Below are 26145 nucleotides of genomic sequence, written 5' to 3'. Positions count from 1 at the left end.
TGCGGCTCAGTCTTCGATGACCGCAACAAATGCGAATACCTGCCATCAAACGGACATTGACTCATCAAAACGGCACAAGAACTGCCGACGTGACACATTGCTGACATAATTGACACATTGTGGGTATAGAGCCACTGAAAATTGTATAAAATAATAACTGAATTCAAGCAAAAGACAAAAATTAAAACATTCTTGAATCTCCATTTGCTGTAAATTTTCAGGTATCTTTGTTGTATTTGTAAAATATTACACGTTATAGACCAAACAAGGTACTTAGTTACCTGAGGTTAGGTGACGATTGCTCGATGTCAGGCAGGCATCCTGCCTTGAGGGTAGAAAGTCAGGCTATAATGTTTTTTATTACATGCCTCTCTCACATAGTTTTCACTCAGAATTTTTGGGTTTACATGCAAAAGACTGTCATATGCTATATCCATGTCAGACAAAAATCCATGGAAAAAACAGAACAATTTTCACCATGGAATAGCTCATCAATGTATTTAAATCTCTGTCGTGTGTCGCTGATTTTTAATGCATAACTTTGTAAAAAGAGTATTTCCTACATAAAATATGTAATAGACCATTTTTAAATCCTGAAGTTGTCAAGTTGACAATAGTTCACCTTCAGTCAAATGATGAGTGCTACATTATCAACAAGTTACCATAGAATCCCATGGAGCGCCAACATTCAATATACAAGGCATGTAATAAAGTGTCTTGTTCTTCTCCAAAAATCATGTCTAAATGCCTAGTGGTCAGCTTGTCAACACAGTCCATATAATACATGTTTAATATCCAATGTTGTTGTTAACAAATGAATTTTATCTGGACTCGAATTCATTTATCAAAAATAGCAAAAGCAGTATTGTACACAATGTGGTATCTTTGTAGTCCAAATACTTTGTATTTTAATATTCACAACAGAAGAAAATTTACATTTTTCTACAATAAAAATATAGTGAAAATATCATAAACAATCCTTGTGATTTTCTTTTTGAAAGACTCTGATAATTAACCTTTGACCCTTGCACACCAATAGTCAGGGCTCGAAATTACCGTATTCAGTATCGGTAGTGCTGTGTCTACAGACTACCAACTTTTCCCTGGGGCTTCCAAAATCCATGAAATGGAAGCCCACACAAACTACCAAAGCTTTTAGGGGCATAGAATGCCACAGGGTTGTACCAAACCCACAATGTAGATAGGAGTTACATAGATGCCACTCAGTACTGTAAAAAAGAATTAAGCTGTGGTTGTCCGCATCTCTGCAGGTATTTTGGTTTTGTTTGTTCCAGTGTGAAGAGTTATAATGATAATTTGTGAAATTAAAGATTGTATTGCAGGCTTTGGTGTTTATGACTGAATTGGGTCAGGTCGGGATGAAATGAATCATGTAACATCGTCCATACTCTTGTCGTTATGGCAACACACTATGCCAAACTTTAGACGGATGCAGTGGTAACCTAGAAAGATGAGGGTAATTGCAGTGAGGTAATAGATGCTTGTTGACTTTCGGTTTTACAATGACAAGTGGTACAGTGGCACCCCAGGGATGTCACTTGATCATCATGAATTGTAAACTGCCCTGAAAATAGAAAAAGTTGGTTAGATTTGTGTCAATTTTGAAGATTTAAATGAAAAGAAGTTGTTTGCACCATAATGCGACACAGAATAATCTTTGGTTAAGACGCGTTGGATTTAGTTGTGTTGAAGATATTAGGGCTCTTAATAGGATTAATTTATAATTTGAGTTGGAAAGTTAAAGACTGATGTAATTTTTTTGCAGTTTCAATCACTGTTTTCCCAATATTTCACTTTGTTACCCCAGATGTAATATGGCATACCTTCACTGTTTCAGCTGCACATGCACATAAAGTTAACTGTCTAGTGTAATTATCTTGGTATTATAAGGAAACAACTTTCATTTTTGATCTCAAATCCCATAATTCCGTCAGACAAATTCAAAGGTTGGTGCCATCGTGACCCTATAATCAGTTTTCAGTTAATTTGGCACATACCTCTTATATGGAAATTTTCATCTGTGCGGACAGACCAAAGTAAGATTTACCTGCAAGGCTTCAACTGTGACATATTCCGGTACAGACCACTCTTCTTATGATAAAACCTCACTTTCATTTCAATTTGTATGTTAATTAGCATTACCCTTTGACCCCGTTAAATGAATATTAAATATTTTACCATGAATCATACCAATGATATGATAATGATATTAGAAATGCACCACACCATCACAAGGTGAATTATTCAGCATTGTGCAAAGTTTCAGATATTACCCAGGCTTTACTAATGACAGGTAAAGTGACGTTACAAGTGATGTTAAACAGTTATTGCTGGCAATGTTCACAAATACTGCCCTAAGATAGATTTGTATCTTGCTGACTGATGTAAAACATTTTTTCTGCTTTGTAGCTTTGAAGAAAAAGAAAAAAGACAAAAGTCTTTTTTTTTTCTTTTTTTTTTTTTTATATGGAAATTTGTGCAAATTTGAAATGCAGGTGATCTGATACAAAGTTCTGCTGGCTTTGGCAGATAATTTTTCGAAAGGCTAAAATTCAATGCATGCATCTTCTGCAAAACTGTAAGGTTGATTTTTTTGTCAAATTTGGAAGTTTATGCAAATTTTAAATGCAGGTGATAGATACATATCATTTCAAATTTCTGCAGACTTTGGTAGATAAATTTTCACAAGAAAAGAATGCAATGCTTGTATATATCGTCTTAGCCTCTAATCTAACAGCAGGAAAAGAAAACTATACAAACAAGTACAGCAACAAAACATACTACCTAAAAATAGACCTGTTGTGATTTTTTGAAGTGTTTGTCCCCGTGTACAGCTATTGTTTTGTTTTGTATTGTACCAGGTATGCCCGGTATATGTACCTTGCTGAGCAAACAGATCAATACGCACTGTATTTTATTATTTCATGTGCTTTGTGGACTTTGTAGTCTGGAAGAATTTTAGACGAACCAAGATGTCAAGATGTCTGGAAATACGACAATAGAGAACAGTGCACTATAAAATTACGTGAAATCCCTGGTGCTAACAAAAACGGTTAAAGGCAATCACTGCATAACTTCTAATATATTCAAATAAATTCATAAAATACACTGAGACTCGGTATACCCTAAAACCCAAAGATTGCTTATCTTTTAAGCTAATTTAAGGAATTCTAAATATTATTTTTGCGGGCAAACCAGTAGCTGTGCATGTCACGTACAAAATTTGAGTCAATAAAAACACTTTCACACCTGTATCACAAAACATCTTCTGATGGTAAGATTCAGCCATCCAATTGGATAACAGTTTCCGAGGCGCTGCACAACAGCCTGAAAATATTGGCAAAGTAAATCCCCGGCCAATGCACTTTCATATATCATTATAATATCTAGTAGAAGTTACCTTTAGAATGGTCGCCCTGATTTTGTTCGATTTTTGCAGCCATTATCATTTCTTAAGGTCTTCCAATTTCTTTTGACGTCACAAACACTAAACAGTGCCTAACCCACTTGTAATCCAATAGAGGGTCACAAAGCTGATTATCTGACTTCAAAATGCTCTGTGCAAGAACACAGTGGACAATAGATCCCAGATAACAATAGATGTGTCTGCAGCTATGTTCTGCCTCCAACTTTCTTTTGTATTTTTTTTACCATTGGACCCCTAGAGGATTAAGCATTCACCAACCTATAGTACAAATTGCCATTTTTGGTAGTGAAAATAGCTGCTTATTCCTCATTGCTGTCCAATGTTTCCCCAAGAGGTCTTCAGAAATGTTCAGATATTCTCATGCTCTCAGCAACTTGAATTGTCCCCACAGAAATACAGAATACAATTATCTAACAATGCAAACTGAGTGAACAAAAACAAGCACTATGCAAAATTTTATTACTATGAGGTAAAAATTTTGTCAATTTTTGTTATTTCCAATTTTGACCCAAGACACAAAGCAACTGTGTTGATATGTATATTCAAGTCAGCAATGATTTCATGAAAAACACTCACAGAGCTGGTCTGATCTGCAAGGTGGAATATCTTAGATTTGGAAACTTTCCAAAATCACCAGTGCCTTGTGATTAGATTGAAAAGTATTGTTACAGGTTGATATGCAATAACTGCCATGCAGTGTGAATCAGGAAGTCACTAAATCATATTAAAACTTCAAATTGTCAAATTAAAGGCACTTTATGTATGGTATTCATAACTGTTTATAACAAATCAGTTCATTTGGAATGTGGTGAGATTTAAGTAGAATTTGATGAGATTTATAGAGAATGTGGTGAGATTTACAGAGAATGTGTTGAAATTTATGGAGAATGTAATGAGATCTGTGGAGAATGTGTTGAGATTTATGGATAATGTAATGAGATTTATAAAGGAAGGAGAAGTCGGACAAAAATGACAAATGAGAGGCAGAGAGGGATTAGACCAAAGGTGTAGATAAGAATTGAATTATGAACACTCAGCTTTCAGGAGTTGTTCACTCACTGAAGTGTTGTGGTTTGTTGTTTACACTTATACTACAATTGCACCGTCAGCGGTGTTTACTTTAAATCAACCATAAGACTTATCAGAAATTCAGTTCCGACTTATTGAACTCAGAACTACTGCTGATTTCCTGTAGTTCTGTTTCTCGTCTTTCTATTCTAGTAAAATCCAAAATGTTTGAAAAATATCAAACAACTCTTACATTAATTATTACCACGTGATTAAATTTATGCATGCTGTGATACTGTGTATATTTGTATGCAACCTAAATATGAAGCTCCCCAGTTCTGACTTTTTATCCATTTTGCCATCAAGCTTTTGAGACAAATCAGTCCGATCAGGAATTTGAATTCATTGGTACTGAAAGGGGGATGGATGGTGGTAGGGGTGGACTTATTAAAACCTGTAATTTTTCACTTTTATTACCTTTGTGCAAGAAATGAAAAAACTTCAATTAATTTGAAAATATTTGTTTGAAATACCATGTCATACCAACGGATACATTTTAAATGGACGATAGTCATAAATTTAGGTGACATTTTTCATGACATTTAGTAATATTAGTTTGAAGGACGTAGTGTGTGGTTTTTTGTGGTTCATACTGGAAACATTAATTACCTTGTGTTTGTTATATACCGGGGTAGATTGTAAATATTAAAATTGATATGTCGTGATGCAGAAAAACCTATGCAAATTGTCTCTTCAATTCCTGACAAGACAAACCAAGTTGACATTATCTTAACCATGCAAACCATATTAAGAAGGAAAATATTTGCAATAATAATAATAATAATAATAATAATAATAATAATAATAATAACATAAATAAATAGTGAGCTGTTATTATGTATTATGTGTACCTCAGTCATTTAACAGTGAAAAAAATTGTAAGATGTTGCTACTGTATACCGTTCATTCAACTGTGAGAATCCAAATATTTTTTGCTGATAATTATAAACAACTTGCATTATTTGATACATCAGTGGTGTACGGTATAGTCATTCTATTGTCTGCTTGTCAAAGTCAAGAATAATGAATTTGTAAAATGGCATTGCCTTATGTCATCATTTGTGTCTGAAGTACATATACTCACCGATTTATGCTAACAACTTTACAAGTCACACTATTATTTTGTTCTCAGCAGACATTGATGTTTACTGTGACGTTTACAGTGACCAACAGGCCATTACAGGCTTGGCAACGCAAGTCAACTTTTAGCAAATACGGGCATTACTAAATCCACCTGACAACTTTCCCAAAAAACACGCACCTTACTGTGATATGTAAGGTGTGTACCGTGTGTCGCTTGGCGTCATTCCAAACCTGAAACAATACCTCGGTTGTTATTGTTGGAATTAAGTGTTTGATTTGAGCTGTGCCGTAACCACTGAATGTAGCAATTATGTACGGTTACTTCAGATCTCCATTTTCAAATGTCCACGAGTGTTCTCACAGTCAGGTCAATATTTGATGTCTTCTTTAAAGCATAACCCTTAACTCTGCAGAACATAGTCTACAAGCTCAAGTGTACATGTACTTTAAGTAAAAAGTCATATGCGTAGGCCAGACTAAATGGTTCATAGTATCAATATTTAGGTACAATGGTTGTATTCGTTCCTACATGTTTCGTTGTGTACATTAATTTCTGCCGTCAAATGTTACAGCAATCTGTTTGTACCATGAAACCTAGAGTTATTGACAGTGGCATTTTGAATATTGTATTCCCCAACATACAAGTAGAAAAAAAAAGTTTGGTTTGAACTTGAAGTACCATAACAATAATACATGTGTCAGCCATGCTCATTCTGAACATATTGCTGTTTCCACAACTACCGCATACTACAGTGCCTCTACTTTATGTCCATGTGTACACGTGCAGAAGTTACAAATTTAATAGTACAGTGACATTCCATGGCCATTACAAATTCAAGATAAGAGAACTAAATTAACACCCTTACTCCAAACCTACTACAAGTAGAGACTTGCTTCAGGTTCGCGATAATCAACTTAGTTTGATCATACAATCATATAACAACTTATATTGAAAAGGGACAGGCACACTCTGAAGATATGATGGTGTTAAATAAATAACACAACAGCTGAAACATTATGTCCTGCATCTTCCTCACTGGCATTCTCCCCAATTCAATTGTGTCCAGTCCACCAAGAGCAAATTTCTTCATCTCAAAGAGTTACTAGGAAGCTTTTGCAGTCATAGAAATAAAAGCTGGTTTTCATTAATTACCCTCTCTATGGAAGCCACATTGGAAAGCCAGTTAACTGCAACTCTTTCAAACAGTTGGGTAATTGAAAATTCAAATCAAATTGATCACTGTGAATAGGCTTTGTATTATAATATACAGAATGCTTGTACATTATTATTCAGCACTTATTTTTATCAGGGAGGGTCTAAGATTGAGTGCAGGAAGTTTGACGTGAGGGTACAAGAACCAGTGTTCTCATAAATCATAAATCACACATTAAACATTTAAGATATTCAACGACGTCAGAAATAAATTTAAACACATTCCTGTACAAAGTTTGAACAGTTCTGATAAATTGCAGTTGATCTTGCATAGCACTAGACACCAGGTACAGATAGACATTCCATAAATATCATAGCAACGACCAATAAGACATGAGAAAAGAGTTCTACAGAGTTGTAAATTGGGATGCTCAGAGGAAAGGTGAATGAAATATGGAAATTTTGAAGTTATGACCAAAGGTAATAATTATTTTTGATAAGATAAAGCATTGATATGACAGTACCGATCAGAAATACAGAAAATTATCAGGTGTCTGTCAGTGCAAAGTGTCAGCTTCTTGAATTTAATACCTTTGTGAATTTTCAACTCATGGATGACATATGATGTATTAGTTTACTCTGGAACCCAGATACAATGTCTCAATGCTAATATTGATCAATAAAGTATATCTGATAGTTCACACCAAGCAATATGTAGACTGCTTTGTAATTTTTTGTCATACCTGTTCCTTCCTTTTCTTTGGTTGAACACCAATAAGATAAAAATATGACAAATTGATAGTTGATGTTTGTTTGGTAATTCTGTACTCTACTGTTATACTATTTATTTCCTGTACATTGTATTTGTCTTGTGATATTAGCATTGTTCTTACTCAGACAAGAAAGCGGTTTGATCTAGCAAACTCCAGCAAATGCTTTTACATTAAGTGATGCTCAGAGTTACATATTTCTTTAATGTGGTTCAGTTTTATTACCTTAACAACTTTTACCATTCCAGTATGTCTGGTAGTTATTTGAGTTTTGTGTCAGTATACTGCCCCACAATTTCTCCTTATCTTCCATCTTTTGAAATTCAATACAGTCTGATGTTTTTAAAATGAACATCTGATAAGTAAATCTATGTTAATGGAGACTTTTATGTATTTTATTTATTTATTTGTTTATTTAATCCATCTTGGATTCATCCATATTTCCACACTAAATGAAAATAGTTTTTCACTAATATTCTCATATTTGTCTTATTTGCTGTAGGAGATATTTGTTTACATTAGCTGATTAATTTTAACGAGATACACTCTGAGTTTGGCACTTACCATTGTTTTATTCCAATGTTGTCTGTTCTTTAACATTTGGCACACATAGATTAATCAATTACTTGCTCATTAAGATAGGTTTGTCCAACAAGCATTAAAAAATTTGATGAGTTACCCATGACAGAAATGAGTCAATAAGGTTAAATTTGCTGAAACAACTGTGTAATCCAGCGACTTTGTCCAAAGCAGCTTATGAAACTGGGTCAAAGTCATCTACTGCTGTCTCCATGACTACCGATGCACATTGACACATTTTAATGATGACATTTGAACGACAGACATGACCTAAATAGTTTTGTTATTTATGGTAAATAAATAAATGTTTGTGCAGTTTTGGATGAAAGACGGTGATAGAGAGAAATATGTATGGTGTGCAAGTTTATGTTTGTCCCAAAGTATGTTTTAGTCAATTTTTTCAAATTTGCCAGAAGTTGAAAACCCAAACAACCTTTGTGCTGAGAAATATAAGGACAAGCTTTTAACTTTGTGGATTTTAAAAATCTCTATAATGGTTTTGATTATTGCATACAGCCTATTGTTCAGAAGTCTCTCCCACTCTGAGCATTGTTATTGCTATGCTCCAGATACTCAGGTCATGCCTTGAGGGTCCAATGACCTGGTCCTTGTAATATACACATTGCATGGTCTTACCTGAGGGTGGTTTTACTTTTCTAATGCTTCTACAATGCAAAGTGTATCATTGTTTTCTATGTCCTTGCCTTGCCAGGTCATCATACTACAGGAAACTAGTTTACTTTGTCATAGTTAGTCAACAAAGTTTCTGTAACTTTTTTGTTTGTTTGTTTGTTTGTTTGTGTTTGTTTTGTTTTTTTGTTTCCTAGTGTGTTAAGTTAGTTTGTAACATGTTATTAGAAAAATAGCTATGGTTAGACCAAAGTAGTTGCAATTTCTTGAAGATTGCTGTGAGTATGGGGGGGGGGGAGGGAAGGGGGACTAGTTTAAGCCGTTGTGATCAATAGCTACTAGCTGCAAGCTCATAATGTGTGAAACACTACCAAAAGGAATATAGTTGATATGAAAACTTTTAGTGCATAAACTCACCTGAAAAGTTGCCTATTAATTTTCAGATTAATCAAATCTGATACTTTCAGTTCAATTCATCGTTTAAATTAGAAATCAATTTTCAATTTTTAAGTCATGATACTCAAACAATAATGTAGATCATACTTTTACCTTGTGGAGGAGACTATTGAACTCTAAAAATTACTATGTACTTTATAGCTGTGAATTTTTACTTAGTTTTGTATTTTCCATTTAGAAACTTCAAAATATTGAACTTTTCCCTGCAATGCTGTCATGTTCAGGTTACTCGCTTCTGTTCATCCTTTAGGTGTTGTCTGAGAACTGCATAAATAAATCAAATTTTAGAACCTGGCACACACAGACAATAGATTTCAAATATCAAAATATTTCTCAGTGCTTTTTGATTGAGAAACTTTATTCCACCCACCGTGTCAAGAGAGGAACAATGCAGTCACCTTAAGTTTTATATCATTCTTTGGTCTTTTACTTTTCTTTTTTTTGATAATATATTCTGAAGTAAGACAGGTGTAAAGAAATGTGCAGTCAAGATACCTTTAATAAGGCAGGGTCCCAGAAGAAAGGTCAACATAAAACAATGTGAATAACCATGTCAGTTTATTGATGGACACAATTTCTTCTTTTTATTTTTGCAATTATTTTTGAAATTACATAACATTTTCTCATTCTGTTTTAAGACCATGATAGTTGTTGGTTTTCACACCTGTTACAAGGAGTATACAAGCTGACCATTTGCATTCAGGTGTTGTTTGATCGAGGTGTCTTTTATGTGACTTGCAGAATTTTGGCATTTTGACAGCAGAGCAATTTCTATGTTGACAAAGCATTATCTGGTTTTAGTATCCACTGGGTACAGACGCTAGGGCTTAAATTTTCCGTTATTTTACCATCAGTTGAAAATAGCAGGGGTCAGGGGTGAATCTTTGCAAATGGAAGAAAGCGAAAGGAACTTAGAAATTTTGCCTTAAGATTTTGCACTATTTTCTCCAGCGGAAGATTACTGTTTTTGTACGACTGTGTAGGCTCTTGTGTGTGTGGACAATAGTATTGTTTGGACTGGGGCCGCATGTACTGGACCTCTTATCAGCGTCGCATGGTAACACGACGCTATGGCAGGCTTGGGTTCGCAGGGGGTCGCGTGGGTAACGCCCACATCTTTGTCAAACGCCCTTCGACCTCGGTTTGTGGAGCCAAGCAGATTTGACTGAACGTTACACCGGCTTCGATCCTCGTCGCTCGTAATTATAGCCGTCTCCCAAGCGTATCGATACAAGGCTCGGCTTTCAGTGACCGAGGACAGCGACCGGTCGGAGGAAGAGTGGTAGCGGTGTTGAAGTGAAAGCTTTGCCAAGGAAGGACTCCTCGTGGTAACATCAGCTGGTCACCCGAGAACGCCAAAATTCATCGGGACGAGCACTGCCAGATCGCGTTCCGGGCTGACCTTTTGTCAGACAACGCACTACACAGGAGTGCTTTAACTGACCGCCACAAGGGTGCAGCTTTCAACGGTTTTGTTTAGTGGGGTTTTCGACGCGGCGGCGGGTATATGTATTTGCCGAGCCATTTCGGATCACGATGAGCAGAGCAAGAGACGAGCGATTGGAAAAAGTCATTCAGGTTGGAACACGTTGTAGCGTCTTTCTATTTATCTGGTATCGTTCTCTTTATCACGGCGTATCTTGTATCCATGTACTCTGATCAAATGATCCCTGATACGCGTCTTGCCTCGTACGCCGCTGGTTGAAAAAAAGAACCTGCGTGTTTGCAGTATGTGTGTGCGAAGCTTTGAGTAAAAAACACAAAACTCGATCAAAATGGCGATCTCCATTGAGAGAAACGCCGCCTTATGTTTGCCGCGCACACACATAGCGTAGTATGCGTGTAATACAACGATCAGTCAGAGCGAGTCGTGTTGACTGACGGAAATCCTCATTTGCTGGCGATATCGGAGTAGCTTGAATATTTCTACCCGGTTTTATCTCTTCGTATGCAATTTTGCTAGATGGGACTGGAGGATGTACCATTAAAATAGCGTCGGGAACGACCTGTTAATGTCCATTCACCGGTTACTTTGTACCACATCAATGGACACATCAAGTCTTCAACATCAATTCTTCTGTATACATTTAATATTATTGTATATTTGTTGATGTGCTTAGAATTATATAACTGTTTAAAGGGCTTCTTGGGCTTTTGTGATGAACGGGCAGAATTGAACTTCGGTAGCCTTTAAAATGCCTCACAATTTTAAATCATTGCATGGCATCTCGGTTAATTAGGATACAGAGAAATGTGGCGGTTGCAAGTGTTGCTAAATCAGCTGCTAGACTTGTCCCATTCAATTACCCAAAATATTGGCACGCTGCCAAGACTGGTCACTGTGTGTGAAGACTGCCGCCAAGGAGAAATTGTCAGTATCGGAAGTAATGCTTACAACCGCCAAAAATTGTTTTTATACTCGCTGATACATAAATTCAGGGGTAAAATTGATAACTTTGGAACTTTCTGGTGAGCAAAACAAACATATTTTCGTGTGGTCAGACGTAGACTTTGGGTCCGTGTACAGACTTAATCTAGCTTGTTGAGCGTGTGAAGGACCAGCATTTCAATAGAACTGATTGTCTGTCACGATTGTTTGGTCTTAATGAGGCTTGAAAAAGTTGATCTGAAAATCAATTTACCAGCAACAAAACCGTTTATTTTTGAAATAACATCTTCACCGGAACAAGTCACATACATGTAGTACAGTTTACTGTGGCATTGTTGTTGTACAAGATTCGTACCACACCAAAACATTATTTTGAAGATTCTGTAAGACTTGTGGTTATAATTACTACTTCTGTGTTGTGCAGAAACTCGAAGATACCATCTTGAAGAAAGAAGAAGGCGAAGAAGTCCCAAGCGTTCGCGGAGACGACGACAGCCCGACCAAAGTCCCGGCGAAAATCCGGGATATCATCACCAAGAATCTTTCAACGGAAGATCTGAGTAGTGCAGACGGAAGCATGTCATCTCCGGCGGTGCAACACTTGCAGGAAGAGAATCGCATGTTACAGACTGAGCTTGGTCGGGTGGAAGACCTCCTATCTCAGAGCCGAGCTGATCGCGATGAAATGGCCATCAAGTACAATGCCCTGGCCGATCGGGTAAGCTTGGTTTTCAGATATTTGGCATCTTTGTTGCAGTCAGTATTATTCCTTACCATGGTCTTGCTCAATCTGAATATTTCCCACCATGCAGTGGATACCACGTAGTGCATTGCACTAGTGGTTTATGTGAGCAAGACCATGGTATGAGGTAGAAATGAGTGAATGTTCAGTTGGGTATTGTGTGCTGTATAGATGGTAGTTAATTGTGTGTGTGTTGCCATTTTTGTAGAATTTAATGCAACACAGTGCATCACATCATTGGTTTAATGTGAACAGATCACAGAATGAGGAAGAAATGAATGAATATTCAGTTTGATCTTGTGTGCTGTATAAGTGACAGTTGTGTGTTTTTGACAGTTTCCCAGAATTCAATGCACCATGCACAAACTTGACAAAATTTAAACATATTGCATAATTCCCTCCACAAGGCTAAATCACCTATCACAAGGCCAAATCAAATGATATTTATTACTCCAGTTTTTGCCAGGTCTCAGAAATTATCTGTTTTGAATGACACACAGACATATTTTATAAAAGAACAACAACAGAGGAGCTATGCAGAACACATCATGCAATTTATCCTAAAAAGATACCATGAATAAAATTGTATTATCTTATGGATAAATCTTGATGTCATTGGTTCGGTCTTATTTAAAACATTCTTAAAATGTGATCAGTTTCTGAACAATTGATTTGTAACAGAATTTCAAATAACTTCCAATCAATGCACAAATTCAAAAGAGTAGAACATGAATATGCAAATTTTGAAAAAGAATAAACAACATTATTGACATTCAGTCTAAAGATGAGCTTTGATCATATTTATGCACTGAGTGTGTATTGATATCAGAATGGATAAGAAACCTTGATTCAACGATATCAGCAGCAACCGCATTAATTGACAGGGTGGTTGATATTTTTGGCATGATGACAACTCTGTAGCTTGGGTAATGCACACATCAGCATTGGGTCTAGACAAGCACATTGTCAGTCCACACACAAGACAGTTTCCAAAGAATGTTTGAAGCGATTGATCTGTTCTGTGATTGGCAATTGTATGCTGGGAGATTGGAACCTGTTGGGTTGTCAAATGCGTGTCTTGTTCTGGAATGTTTGTTCAGAGAGGGAGGTGTGCGAGAGAGGTTGGAGGTGAGGGATAAAGTACACATCCCTCCTCCCTTCCTCCCATCTATCTGTTCGCATGATGTTGAGTCTGGCTGTCTGAATGTAGTGGTCAAGCTTTCAGTGTGTTGAAGACGAGTGTCAGCAATTTGCTGTCCCACTTACACCCCCCTTTTGGAGGATTGGAAGGGCAGGGGTCTCAGAAGGTTACGATATGAGTAGCGGCTTTGTGTGCAGTCAACAATGCAAAGCCATCATTAACTTGTACGTTATCTAGCTCTGTGTTAATATTTACATAATTTGTACCAACTTAGCACAACCCCTATCTAATTTTAACTAATTTGATATCATTTTTCTGGGAATTGAGCACTCAGAGTATGTTTTTTCTTTCTTTATCGTGCAAAGCCAAGAATAATAAATGGGCTTTAGATGATAAATACCGGATGATATACACAGGTTATCCGCTGATGAGGTTCTGTGAGGTTCAGCCTTTGCTCTGTGTAACCTTTTTTCCGAGTCACTGTGACTTTTTCACCTTTCACTTCCCATATTCGTGTTGACTTAGCGTTTATGTAGGTCTCAAACCAATTTTTTAATCACCTCAATTAATTTAGCAAGTGCGAATGTGTCAGGTTTCGATATGGTTGATTGTGAAGTTCGCAGCTGAGTGTTTTAAGTAGATTGGACAAGAAGAAGCAGTTAATTCAAATTATCTTCTGTAATTGACATAATTGCATAGGTGTTGCCTTTATGCAAATTGAATGACGTCAGGATCACAGACTCTTATTTCAAATTTAGAAAGGTCTCTCTCTAAGGTTGTGTCTGGTATTGTGTTCAAACACTTCTGAAATGGTTCATTCCAGTTGTTGTAGTGGAGTGACAAAGTCACATTTGTATCTTGTTATTTGACTGCCCTCAACGTGTCAGTCTGTCCTGTGCTGACATGTTCATGTACACAGGCTTTAGGGTGTATCACAGCTAGATGGCAGAAATTCCATTTATAAATATTTCTGGACAATATGGCGCAGAATTGGCATTACTCAGTTGCTAATGATGAATTGAGAATGTTTCTAGCGGTTTTGAAGACCAGTGTGTTAATCGCTGCACAGCTGATAAAATTACCTCAGTTCTGTTGTAAATTGGTACACGCCCCTTTAAGTTTTGATAACCATGGCAAGATTTTATGTGATTATGTGCCAACATCTATGGAAGACATCATGGAGATATTGAGCTTATAACTTGTTACTAAATTCCCTATCTGCGCTATCATTATTGTAGCAGTTTTGTGGGAGTCGGACATGAATTGAAAAAGAAAGTAGCTTGTCGGATAACCCATTCCTTATGTAATGATGCAATTACGGAGATTGCCAGAATATGATCGATGATGCCTGGTGATGAATAAGAATCTGCCTTGACTTTTGATGGATGGAAATTTGTCAGGTCTTTTTTTTGTCGAGGATCAGTGTAGGAAATTTCTGTGAATTGTCTGGTAGACTTGTATAGTCGAGAACTAGGTACAAGTGTATGGGAAAAATTGTGTTGGGTTCCCAGTGTGCTTTGATTGGCTGGTACATGTCCCTCATTGTTTCTTGTTAAAGCAGTCTTTGTATCAGTAAATAGAGGAGGAGGGACTTCTGTACAGACAGTGGAACTGTCAAAATTGCTGTTGTTTGAACGATGTCTGCATGTGGTTCAAGGTGAATAAACCATTTTTTCGTTTTGTCTTGCAATACCATTGCTTGTGTGCTTGTTTCTTTTGTCATATCTAATGTGAAAACTCAGACATCACAAAAGTCAGATTTTTTCCAAAGATGAAAAAAATTGAAATTCTAAAACAAAACAATAATATTACAATGCTCAACATACTCTTATGAGTTAAAATTTTCAGATTGCTGTCAGCTGATTAAAGCACTGTAACCACTGTTGTCGTTTGCAAATTCGAATTTCAACCATAACATTTATTTCAAAACTACTCTTGTTTTGTCGTTTATTTTCACAGACAATAAATCAGAACTCTGTATGTACGTGACAAAAAACTAATAACTGCTCCATGTTTGAACTTTAGCCATAATTGCTAATTGCAGTTACATACGTCAACTCATACGCGTCTTACCATTGTACAGTGTTAGGGGAGACCATTTACATGTACCAAATAATAAACTCAGAAATCAATAGCCTAACCTCGTCTAGTCAAAGCTCTGAATTTTATTAGTCTTAAAAAAGAGAAAATACCGGCGCATTTGTTCAGGAACCAGACCAGGAAGATGTTCTCTCCAAAAAGTCGTCTGCGTCGCGTAAGTTAAACGTCTACTTTGTGTGATTTGTGTCTTCCCGTCCAGTCGTAATGATTGCTTGAAAGTCAAATGTCACTGGAGGGTTTTTGTTCTGTTGTCATGATACTGGTCCATTCTCTCTTTCTCTAGTGTGGTTTCGTAGAAGGCACTTCAGATTTCATCTAATAAATCTCCTGATGTCGTCACAGGTGAAATACTTCTAACTATAGAGGGTTCACCAGGGCGAGTTTTTCCCATCGAGACATTCTGTTAAAGGCAATAGTATAATGAGATCTACTGAGAATGGAGACAGTATGAAGGAGGTGCTGTTCTGTATTGGGTTGTTGAAACGAGCTTTGCTGGTAATTTTTGTATCATGATCTGCCATCGCCATTTCTGTGTTTTCAACCTCTTTAGAACTCGGCATTATCTGACAGGTGTCAGATCACTGAACAAAGATCAAATTATCCTCACTCATCATCAGAGATCAAATCATGTTGTCGTTATCTTCACTTAGTGTTCAATTTATAACCAAATTGTCTGATCAAAAAGGCATAGGTGTAAACCCATTCTTGTTTTATTCCCACAAACATTTTCAAAGTCACAGCGGCCGCCATTTTGGAATTATGATCGATCGGACATTTTCTTTGAAGTTGAGAAGAGACAAGTGAATGGCCTCATTATAGTCAACCTTGTTTTAATGTATCTGTTATATAGGAATATTGCTACCTAGAGTGCTGATGTTAGAAGTTGAGATTTTCGTACCCGCCTGTCCAGGAAAACTGAAATAAAACAGCTGTAACAACCAACATTATATGCCATTGAATTTCTATGTGAGCCAGATGGCAAAATTACTAGGTTAAAAAAATGTATGTGCCTATTAAAAGGCATCAAGAATTTTCCTGTTTTGAAACTCAACAAGCTTTTACGGACACGCTTTTTGTGAGCTTTTGTAGGTATAAAGACTCTTTATACCAACAAAAGCTCACAAAAAGCGTATGGGTGTTCTAAGTGAATTGTACAATGTTAGTCCTGGGTTATTCAGCTAGGTTATATCTGAAAAGCTTGAGGGCTCTGAGATTCATGTATCTCACTATAGAATGATGGTAGAGCCTTGTTATTTCACTGCCAAAAGGCCTTCATTTTCCAATATTTCGGGATTGTGTCAGAAAGAAGAAAAAAGCCATAAATTTCTTTTCAATTGTTGCTAGCAAACGTTGGATTTATTGTCAGGTCATAATCAAGTATATATCTGAAGAATGTCAATGTCTTGCCATATAAGGAAGTGTCGTTTACCATATATGGCAGTGACTTCAACTTCTATGAGCTCCTGAGCTCTGCTGGAGGCGTTGTAAAAGAGGTCTTTTACTATGATGTAACCTTGCATTTGATTGGTTTGGAGTAAAGTTCAAAGGTGACAGAGCGGTCACTGTGCAATATTCCAGAACCCTGGATATTTGAAGTTGAGTCAGAATGTGCCCTGGTCAGGAGATTTGTGAATGAAATAGTAGGATGTTGAGTCATCCAATAACAATTGCTTCTGTAGCATTATTGTAACAATGCACAGATTTGGTGCTAACCGCAGTGGGGCTTTCCTGCACTCTGGCATTGTAAAACAGGAAACAGCAAATACATCAGCTTGTTTCAATTTGATGATGATTTGCAAGATTATTATAAACACGCTTTTGTTGTATCTTTGCCTAACCAATAGCTACAGTATTACGGTTCCAGTGTAAAGTTGGTATTGAACGTAATATGGTGCATGTGATAAAGTCGGTACAATTACTTGGAATTGACTCATGTATTGCTGTAGGTCAAAAGAATTTTTCAAGATCTGTTTCTGCTGATTTAATAAACCAAAGTCATATGCAAATTAGGTTTTTAGTTTACTAGTGTAATAATATTAACCTTTTCACCAGTATGGTTAGGTCCAAACCAGTTGTTATCAATGATGAGTGTGGACTTGCATAGAGGGATTTGAAACTTTTGAAAATAAACTTATAAGCATTAAACTGATTTTTTTTTTGTTTGACCTGATGATGTGCAAATGGCAATAACAGCCATGGATTTATATACACAGTTTTTTTCATGAAAATTTTTCGTGCATTTACTGAACCAGACTTTGACATTCATGAGACCTAATCTGGTCCAGGTAACAGCTATTATCAATACAAATTGAATTATGAAATGTCGTAGTCCATTATTAAAAACATTTTGGGGTGAAAAAGTAAATTAACAACACAAACAGGTGTTTTTAAAAAACTAAAATGAATGAATAAAAATAAAAAAATGTAGTAATAAAAAGATAAAATGTTTTTATAAACTTTTCATTTTAATGTCATGATAAAAAAGATTTGGGTTCTGAGTAACTTAATTTATAACCACATTCAAATTTTTCTCAAAATTTTTGTTGAAATCGTAAAATCAATTGGATTTTGTCTGTTCTTCTGAAATTCTCAGTGTAAATCCAACCACCCTTCCAAGCTTAGGTGTGCTAGGTGCAAGTCTCAGAAGTACAAGTTCTAACCTGATCACCCCGATTCCCTGTGAACAGCTCCAAAATCATCATCGACAGCAATAGGTTTGAACCAAACCATGGTGGCGAAAGGGTCAAACATGGCATGTGTAGAGCAGTTTGTGGCTTAGAACAGCTTCAGTGGATAGACAGCAGGGAGCGTTTCAAGTAGATATCAGGCTACCCATTTGTATCTGTCATCAGCAATGCAGTGTAGTTAAGTAGCTTTGATATGCGACTCTGTAACTTGGCTCCAGTGGGCCGTGACATAATATGCCTAACTCTGCTCCCTTGGCAAAACGCCAGTACTGAAGCCAGAGTGGATCGACCATCAATCCCCCCCTGTTGTGAACCCGGAAGTTTTACTCTTATGGTCAATTACTGGCTTTACAAGGGTTTCCATGGAGCTCTATTTATTACACTGTTCTCTATTAGTTATAATTCTGTCTCATAATTGTTAATTAGCCTCTGAACATGGGACTTCAAGTAATTTCCTGGTGCCCAAATCACAGGAAATCTGTGATTTGAGCAAGCAGCACTATTCAGAATTATGTCTCTGTAACAGAAAATCTTTGTAAAAATTGCCTGAGAGTTTAGCAAATTACAAAGGTAGAAAAAAAAAGGTCAAATTCAAAAGCGCGGAATTTTAACCAAGACATGTAAAATGCAACATAGAACTGCTACTGATAACAGATATTTGTTCTTCTTTACCAGTATCCTGTCGATCTGGGCCGATGCCAACAATAATGGCCGCAACTTCACCGCCAACAGTACATTTGTAAATTGGTTTCAGATATTTTTAGATGACATCATACAATGTAATCAACATTATAGAGTTCAAATATAATATTTCTTATAATATTTCATTTGCTTCTCAAACATAGTGGACGATGAATAAAAAATCAAGTGAAATTACTCTGTAATCTTTCATTCAAAACTGAATAATTATCAGCAGATGGACAAAACTGGAATGTCTTGTAAGGTCACTAAAGTTAAACTTTCTTATTTCCCTAATCTTGTTAAAATCGTAAGGCGCCTATTTCCATAAGAATGTTCAAACTGCTGAGACTTCAAGTAAAGGTGTTGGTCAGAACTTGAGAAAAGACGCCACTGTCAATGGGATGTGGTAATGACTGCCTTATCAGAGATCATTGTCGGTGATAATTACAGCAAGCAGTGAGACAACTATCGATGCCCTTGTAAGGTAGCATTAGTAGCTTTGTGTGTGCCGTATGAGGTGTTAGCCGGCAATTTTGGATCGCTTTGATAAATGAGTTTAAATACTAGTGTCCATTTAATTCATCCTCGTACCATTCACGGGTCGCCATTTGTCAGGTTGCCAAGACAACCTGTATGGCTTTGTCAACCATGCTGTGATGTTCACATATACCTTTGCACTGACCGTCAACAAAAAACCGAACAAAATATAAAAATGTGTGAATTTTCTTTGGTGACATGTTGAGCTAAAAACTCTTCAACAAGGACCATATAGGACTATATCAAAAGTTTCTAACCAGAATAACAGTTACTTTAAAGACATTAATTTGACATTTCATTGCCATTGTGCGTGAGTTATTACCCACTCAAGAAAAATTGACACGGCTGTCCCGAGTATTTGGGTTGAGTGTTCTAGTTTCCAAGCTGGAAAAAGGACACAATTGTGCTCAGACTGACAATTGACAATGGTGTAGCACCTTAGTGAGAGTAGGACAACCTTGCGCCTTTCTTCTTGCGGTATAAGGGAAATCTTCACATCGTAAATCAAAGTCCCGTACAACAACGGTTTTCATTTTATCATAATTTGATGGCATTGTTGAAGCGGTGATATACTGCCCTCATCTGTCATTATCAGCTTTTTTATGACCCGACGTCACAGTGCTTCTTTTTCATCTGACTCTTCACACGGGAGGAAGTCATGTCTCTTTGCAAGGGGCCATTGCTGACGTACGACAACGTCATATGAATGCCCCTTCTATATGAATTGCGTATTTGGTGAAGGACCCAATTTCTTTATTTGTCACCGTTCAATTGTGATCTCTTATGACCTGTTGTCGGTATTGATGAATCCCTGTCAAGTCACTAGTAGGGGGGATAATCCTCCATTTTGTTCAAGATTTACAAGCGCTCAGGTCCCATTCAGGACAATTGTAGCCGGGAACAATCCCCCTGTGTATGCAAATACAGTGTATTGTCATGCAAATAGCCTGTATGCAAATGTGTTTGTTCATGAATGGCAAGCCCTACAAAGGGAGTAGGCTCGAGTGGCAGTGTAGTAACGGTTCTCCAAGCAGTAGTGAAATAGTTGTGTTATTGCACGAAGACTGTGCATAGCCAACAGCTGGCATAAAGGCTGTGGATCTAGTACTGGGAACAAAATGTCTTACATCCATCTCAAGGAAGATCCTGAGGTAAGATTTCTTGAGATTTGTGTGCCGGATCCTCCAAGGCCAAATAGTTTTTTCTTGCTTCATGTGCATGCAAAACTGACAGGAGTGTGTGTCTCGGTGAATTTGAGCTAACTTGTTCTGCAAGCGTCGGTTAGAGGGTTGTATTACATGAGAGTCCGCACAACACGCTGATACTCACATTTTGCTGAAATTTACAGAAGATTAAAAAAACAGTCTAGAACTTTGCGGTGACATTGCAGTTGTTTATAATCTCCCCAAGCATTGGAATTTAAACTTTTGTTAGGTATTGTGTAAACACTCCACTGCATTGATTTCCTTTTTCTCCATGGTTCAATGTGTTAATATCAATTTTATGAAATCAATTATTGACAGGCAATTTGCCTGTGTAGCATGTACGGCGTTCATAAACTACAAAAAAATTTGTTCATTTATAATGACTTTCTGTTGCAGAATTTTAAGCCTCTGTGTATTTGCCTTTCTGGTATGTGATTGGTCCATTGATTGCATGTACGTTGTTTGGACTTGTCCCAAGTTCAGTTACAGTGGCATAGTGTTTGCTGAGCAGCCAGCAATAACTAACCAGTGTGTGTGCATGCACATTGTTGATAGCTGTCAAACCATGGACACATCATGTGACATGTCACCCTTCGTAGACCTTTAAATTTTTCACAAAAATACTTGAGGAAGGCAAGATTTATGAATCTACTCAGCGTTATTTCCTTCACAATGTTTATGAATGCAATCAAGCAAATGTCTCCTTCTTGTATGATAGTGACTCCAAATTAATTCCAAAACTCTTGTAATTTCTTTAAAGCAGTTTTCATTTGAATTTCTGCTTGTAATTTTTTTGTCCTGGTATACTGGAGGGGGGGATGTATCAGTCATGCAAATTGTGACACCAGACTTAACATCAGCTAATGTAATTATCACTGCTAGACACCCTGGCTTGTAATCCATCGCCCCATGTTGAGAATTGTCTTTCTGAAACAATTCCCTGAACCGCATTGGCTTGGGTCACTTCTGAAGCTTGCAAGATCCAGCTTAAATTTTTGGTCTACAACTCCCCTCCCTCAGGCAAACTAATGAGTTGATCTCTGAATTTACAGTTTACAACGATCACTTGATGTCATTGTAATTTATTCAACAGTGACCATACGTTATATGGTAGTGTCTGTGTTCAAATTGGAGCTCTTATTTTACGTGTCAAAATCGCTCAGTTCAGTGATTTTAGCAAGTTTCGTTTGAACTGTTTAACCTGGGTGTTTGGAATTCCACGGGGGAGAGTCTGTAATTAATTGTTACTCATCTCAAGGGAGTGTGTCTTTCACCAGCCATTGTCCCGGTATGGCCGAACAATACGCTTTGTGTCTTGTGCACACAATCCTGACTTGGCCGTGGACAGTCACGCATCCCCCGTGTAAGTATACTGCAAGGGTAGTTATTGTATCGTGAGGAATGCCAGCAGTAGCGTCAGGGTGTTACCATAGCAACAGACCTGCACCGTGGCAGTGCTTCAGGGTCTGTCAGGGTTGTATGTGTGTCTTGGATCAAATTCACCGTGGCAATAAAGTATATGTCGTCGGTCGAACCTGAAATTGAATTACACGGCAAAATTTCCTTCCTGGTTTCGGCTTTAGAGGAATGGTGTCAAGGCATGGGTGAGTTTTCATAATTAATGTGACAGTATCAACCAATCGTGGTCTTGATTCAGTCACTAGTGCTTGCATTGATGTATTTCTCTTGGCACTGTTTCAGGTTTTTTGTGGTAGCGTCTGTAAGCATACCTCTGAGTTTAAAGAGATTTAGCGCAAATACATCAAAATATGATACTGAGCACTGATTGGCCATGATCCACACTCCCCTTTGCATTCAAGTTGACTTGGTAATTTACAGTCGTGCCTGGCTGCCTTTGTGCCACTCATCTGCCAAGTTTATGACTGATCTGCCGTGTGTTGAGTTTTTTTTGTGTCAGTCGAGCTCGCCAACTTCTCTCAAAGATTTCACTCTTTTGAGGATAAAACCTCGGTCACCAAAGCTTGCCTGGTAATTTCCCCGACGCTTGTTTCTAAGGTTTCAGCGTATTTGGTTAATTAGAGATCTGCAGCGTGTCCCGGCATGACTTCCACAGACTCTCAGGTGAGCACACCTCGTAACTGGAGATTTTAAACTTTAAATGGCCTGTCTGAAGTATCAATAGTCTGCTTCTCGTTGAAAAGAGGAAATGCTACCGTTTGAAATCTTCAAAAGTTTAATGTAATCTGAACCGTACACTGACTTTTTTGTCAGAATTCTGTGTGCATTTGTGATTCCAGATGAATATCATCGTTACACTTTTTATAATGGCTGGTTTAATGATGGAGTATTCCTTGAGTTTTTCCTCAGATAAATTTCTTATCAGATTTAACAGTGGTATGGAAGCCAATAAAACACAGAACTGTTAGTTTAGGCTAGTGCTTTATAGTTTTGTCAAGTGCAGCTTTTTTGTCTGGCATGAAAGGACATGTTAAACGAGAGAGGCACGTAAAATATTGTCTGCTTGACTTCATTGGGCCTAAGTGGTGGCCTATGACATGCCAAGATATGAAAAATAGAATGAATATGCAGATTGTGAGTCATTTCTCGTTGGAAATTATCAAAAAAATAATGTTACAGTGGCAAAAATAGCAAACCTAGTGACTGTGAAGTAGGGATTTACTGATTAAGATCGGTTGCTACAACAAAAAACAGGCTACTCTTTGGATGATTAATTTGGAAAAAAAATTCTCTACGGAGGATGCTTTTTTCTGCCTTGAGGCATGACGTGTCTGTCGACAGCCATGTCGTGTGTCATTTTTATCGTGAAAAAATAGACAGGTACGTGCCAGTCCGTGTTACTGCTGCCGTTTCTCTGACGGAATTCTCAGTTTCTTGGCTTTGTACCATCTAGCCAAGGTTGTAAATGAAGTTTGCCAAGGGGACGTGAACTCTGAACTTGACCCTTATGAAGGGGAGAACTATACTCACAAAATTCACTGCAGACAAACCGTAGATAACCAAGGTTTATTTTCCCCACAAAAAATACTTTTGTGCTGTGTGTGTGTGTGACAATTGTAATCCATACACTGTATGCTTTAGAGTAGTGTAGAGTGTACTAGTTGATCTAAGAGATAAGCGTGTTTGTTAATGTGGTGTCAATTTCAGCTGAGGTGTCCTAATCCCTCAATTTCCAGGTGAGTAAAATGCCATGAATACAAAAGGAGAGTGATAAAAAATGAACAGTGTGGTCAAGCGAATGGCTACTCACTCACCAAGGTGGACAGTTTACCACTTTAAAATACATGTGCATGTATGTTGGTTGTACTATGGATAGTAAGGGGTAATTTCATTGCTATGGACATGGACGTCTTTTACATCCATTCTTTCTATAGGTGGAAATAGTGCATTGTGTATTGATCAAGGGCAAGACAAGCTGGACAATGGTTTCTTCATGATATCTTTTGTAGTCATTGAATTTGAGATGGTGTCAATGTCACGATTGAACTTGCTCTTCCATTTCAACATTGGAAACATTACTGGAAAGATGGTTACTTAATTGATAAAAGTAGGGTTGTCTGGCTTTAAAATTCCTTCCACTCCAACCACTGGTTAGCTGAAGTAAAGTAAGGTTGGCATTTGCACTGTCCAGGGTTTGCTATTTTGATTGGCCATTGGAAATGACTGACAGCACATTTGTGTGATGTCACAGGTTTGTTGTATTGTATGTTTCATCCAGTGTTCAGGCCCTGACAATAATCACTGTATGATCATGAAATGTCCACTAGATTAGATGGTTATCCATATCTGGTATAAACTTCACAATGAAAAAATTCTGGGCATTTTCCGGACAATTGGGTGCATAGCAATTCTTGGAGGAAGCATATCAACCCCTTTGTAGCCAGCATTTGGTATGACCTGTCACCTAATAGTATTTGTGATGGATAGGTTTTGACTTGTACTATTGAACAGCCAGGGGTTCCAAGCAGTCCAAAATGACACATAATGCATCGTGAGTACAGACGCAAGTCTGCAGAACCAACAGGTGGCAGATATCAGAAGACGTGGCCATCAAACCGTGTCACCGTGACAATATCCAACATGTTGGTTTCCACCTTTCTCACTGTTATAGCTGTACTACTTCCATAATCTAGCCAAGAATAACTAGCCCTTTTCTCTGACGATCAAAATTGTGACTTCTTTACAACCCCAAAATGTTCTTGACTATCCCTATCAATCAAGGTCACTGTCAATCTAATCAATGTCACGGTTTGGAACCAAGCATAGGGAATCCCTGCCTATAGGTTTACTCAGATAATTTGTGTACTCTCTTTATGAGGCCAGAGATAATGTTGCCGTGGCGAAAGCCTGCCCGGTGAAAAGAAATACAAACTTTGTCATCAGTCATTCTGTTCCCCTCTGTCACCCTAGCGATAGGTTGTCATGGTAGTGACAAGCCCTTAATGTAAACAGTCCCCACGGAAACAAGTCAGGCAAGCATTTGTTCAGCACTCAACTCAAGGTTTGATTTGAATTCTTCAGGTAGTTGTCCCCTGTCCTACAAGCCACTCAAATAAGGGTATGAGTTAATGAGGTTTCGGATTCATGCATGATTTCAAACCTATGATACAGATACTGTTTGGCAAATCATTAAGACTGTTTCAGTTACACATCCACCAAGAGTAATACAGGACGAAGCCATTTATTTTACAGAGCATGCACATACATAATAAGGACTTTTATCTAACTAAAGATGGCACGCACTTGAGTTTACACAACATTCCCAGTAGTTTTATTGTTGATGATACACATAACTGCAAAGCCAACCTACATGTACAAACAGATGCCATTTAGTCAGACAGAAACATGTTAAAAGTTTTTTTCTGAAAAGATTGATAGTTTTTTTGAGCAAAGTTTTTCAAGTTTGAAATTTGTCTTCATCAACAAAATGGAGCTTAACAGTCTCTAGACTGCATTGTCTTTACTTTCAGTTCCAATCTGATCGTAACAAGTATAGTCTTAATGAATAATTTATGCAGGGTCTTTCAGTCTTATTTAGCCTGGGGGCTTTAAGTGTATTTATAGCATCAGTGAAATGTGTAACACACAGACTACATTGTATCTAATTAATTGGTGAGTATTGTTTTTGAACAAGAAAAATCAATTGAAACTTGCAAAATAATTCAACGATTATTGAAAAAGTGTAATAGCTGCAAGCCACTCTGTGTGTTAGATTGAGTTCGTGTTAATTTACTGGTATCGCTGTTCTCAAATTGTTCAAGGTGTAGCTAATTTGACAGATTTTAATGGTGAATTTGTGAGGTTTCAGAGTTACCAGTACCGTGTAAAATAATCCTTAAGGCATCATGTGCAGAGTTTGAAATAAAATTACTCAATTTTCGGAAAGATCTTATGTCAGCAGACTACATGTGTGTAATAGTATACGTGTAGATCCATTACGCTACTGTTTGTCAATTTCAAAATACCATAACCTAGGGAAATCGATCCGAAACCAGTG

At 37.3% G+C, this 26145-nt stretch overlaps 1 protein-coding gene across 1 annotated transcript in view; it reads left to right on the top strand.

Annotated features, from left to right (window-relative positions):
- LOC139137381 (rootletin-like) overlaps positions 1-26145 on the top strand; it is a 93615-nt gene that overhangs the window by 16457 nt on the left and 51013 nt on the right. The window contains 1 exon segment of the mRNA XM_070705437.1: positions 12001-12294. Within this exon segment, the coding sequence (XP_070561538.1) occupies positions 12001-12294 (294 nt within the window).

Source organism: Ptychodera flava, chromosome 7 (genome assembly GCF_041260155.1).
Source record: "Ptychodera flava strain L36383 chromosome 7, AS_Pfla_20210202, whole genome shotgun sequence".
In the NCBI taxonomy this organism is placed as follows: Eukaryota; Metazoa; Hemichordata; class Enteropneusta; family Ptychoderidae; genus Ptychodera; species Ptychodera flava.
This window is presented reverse-complemented; position numbering and strand designations above follow the sequence as displayed.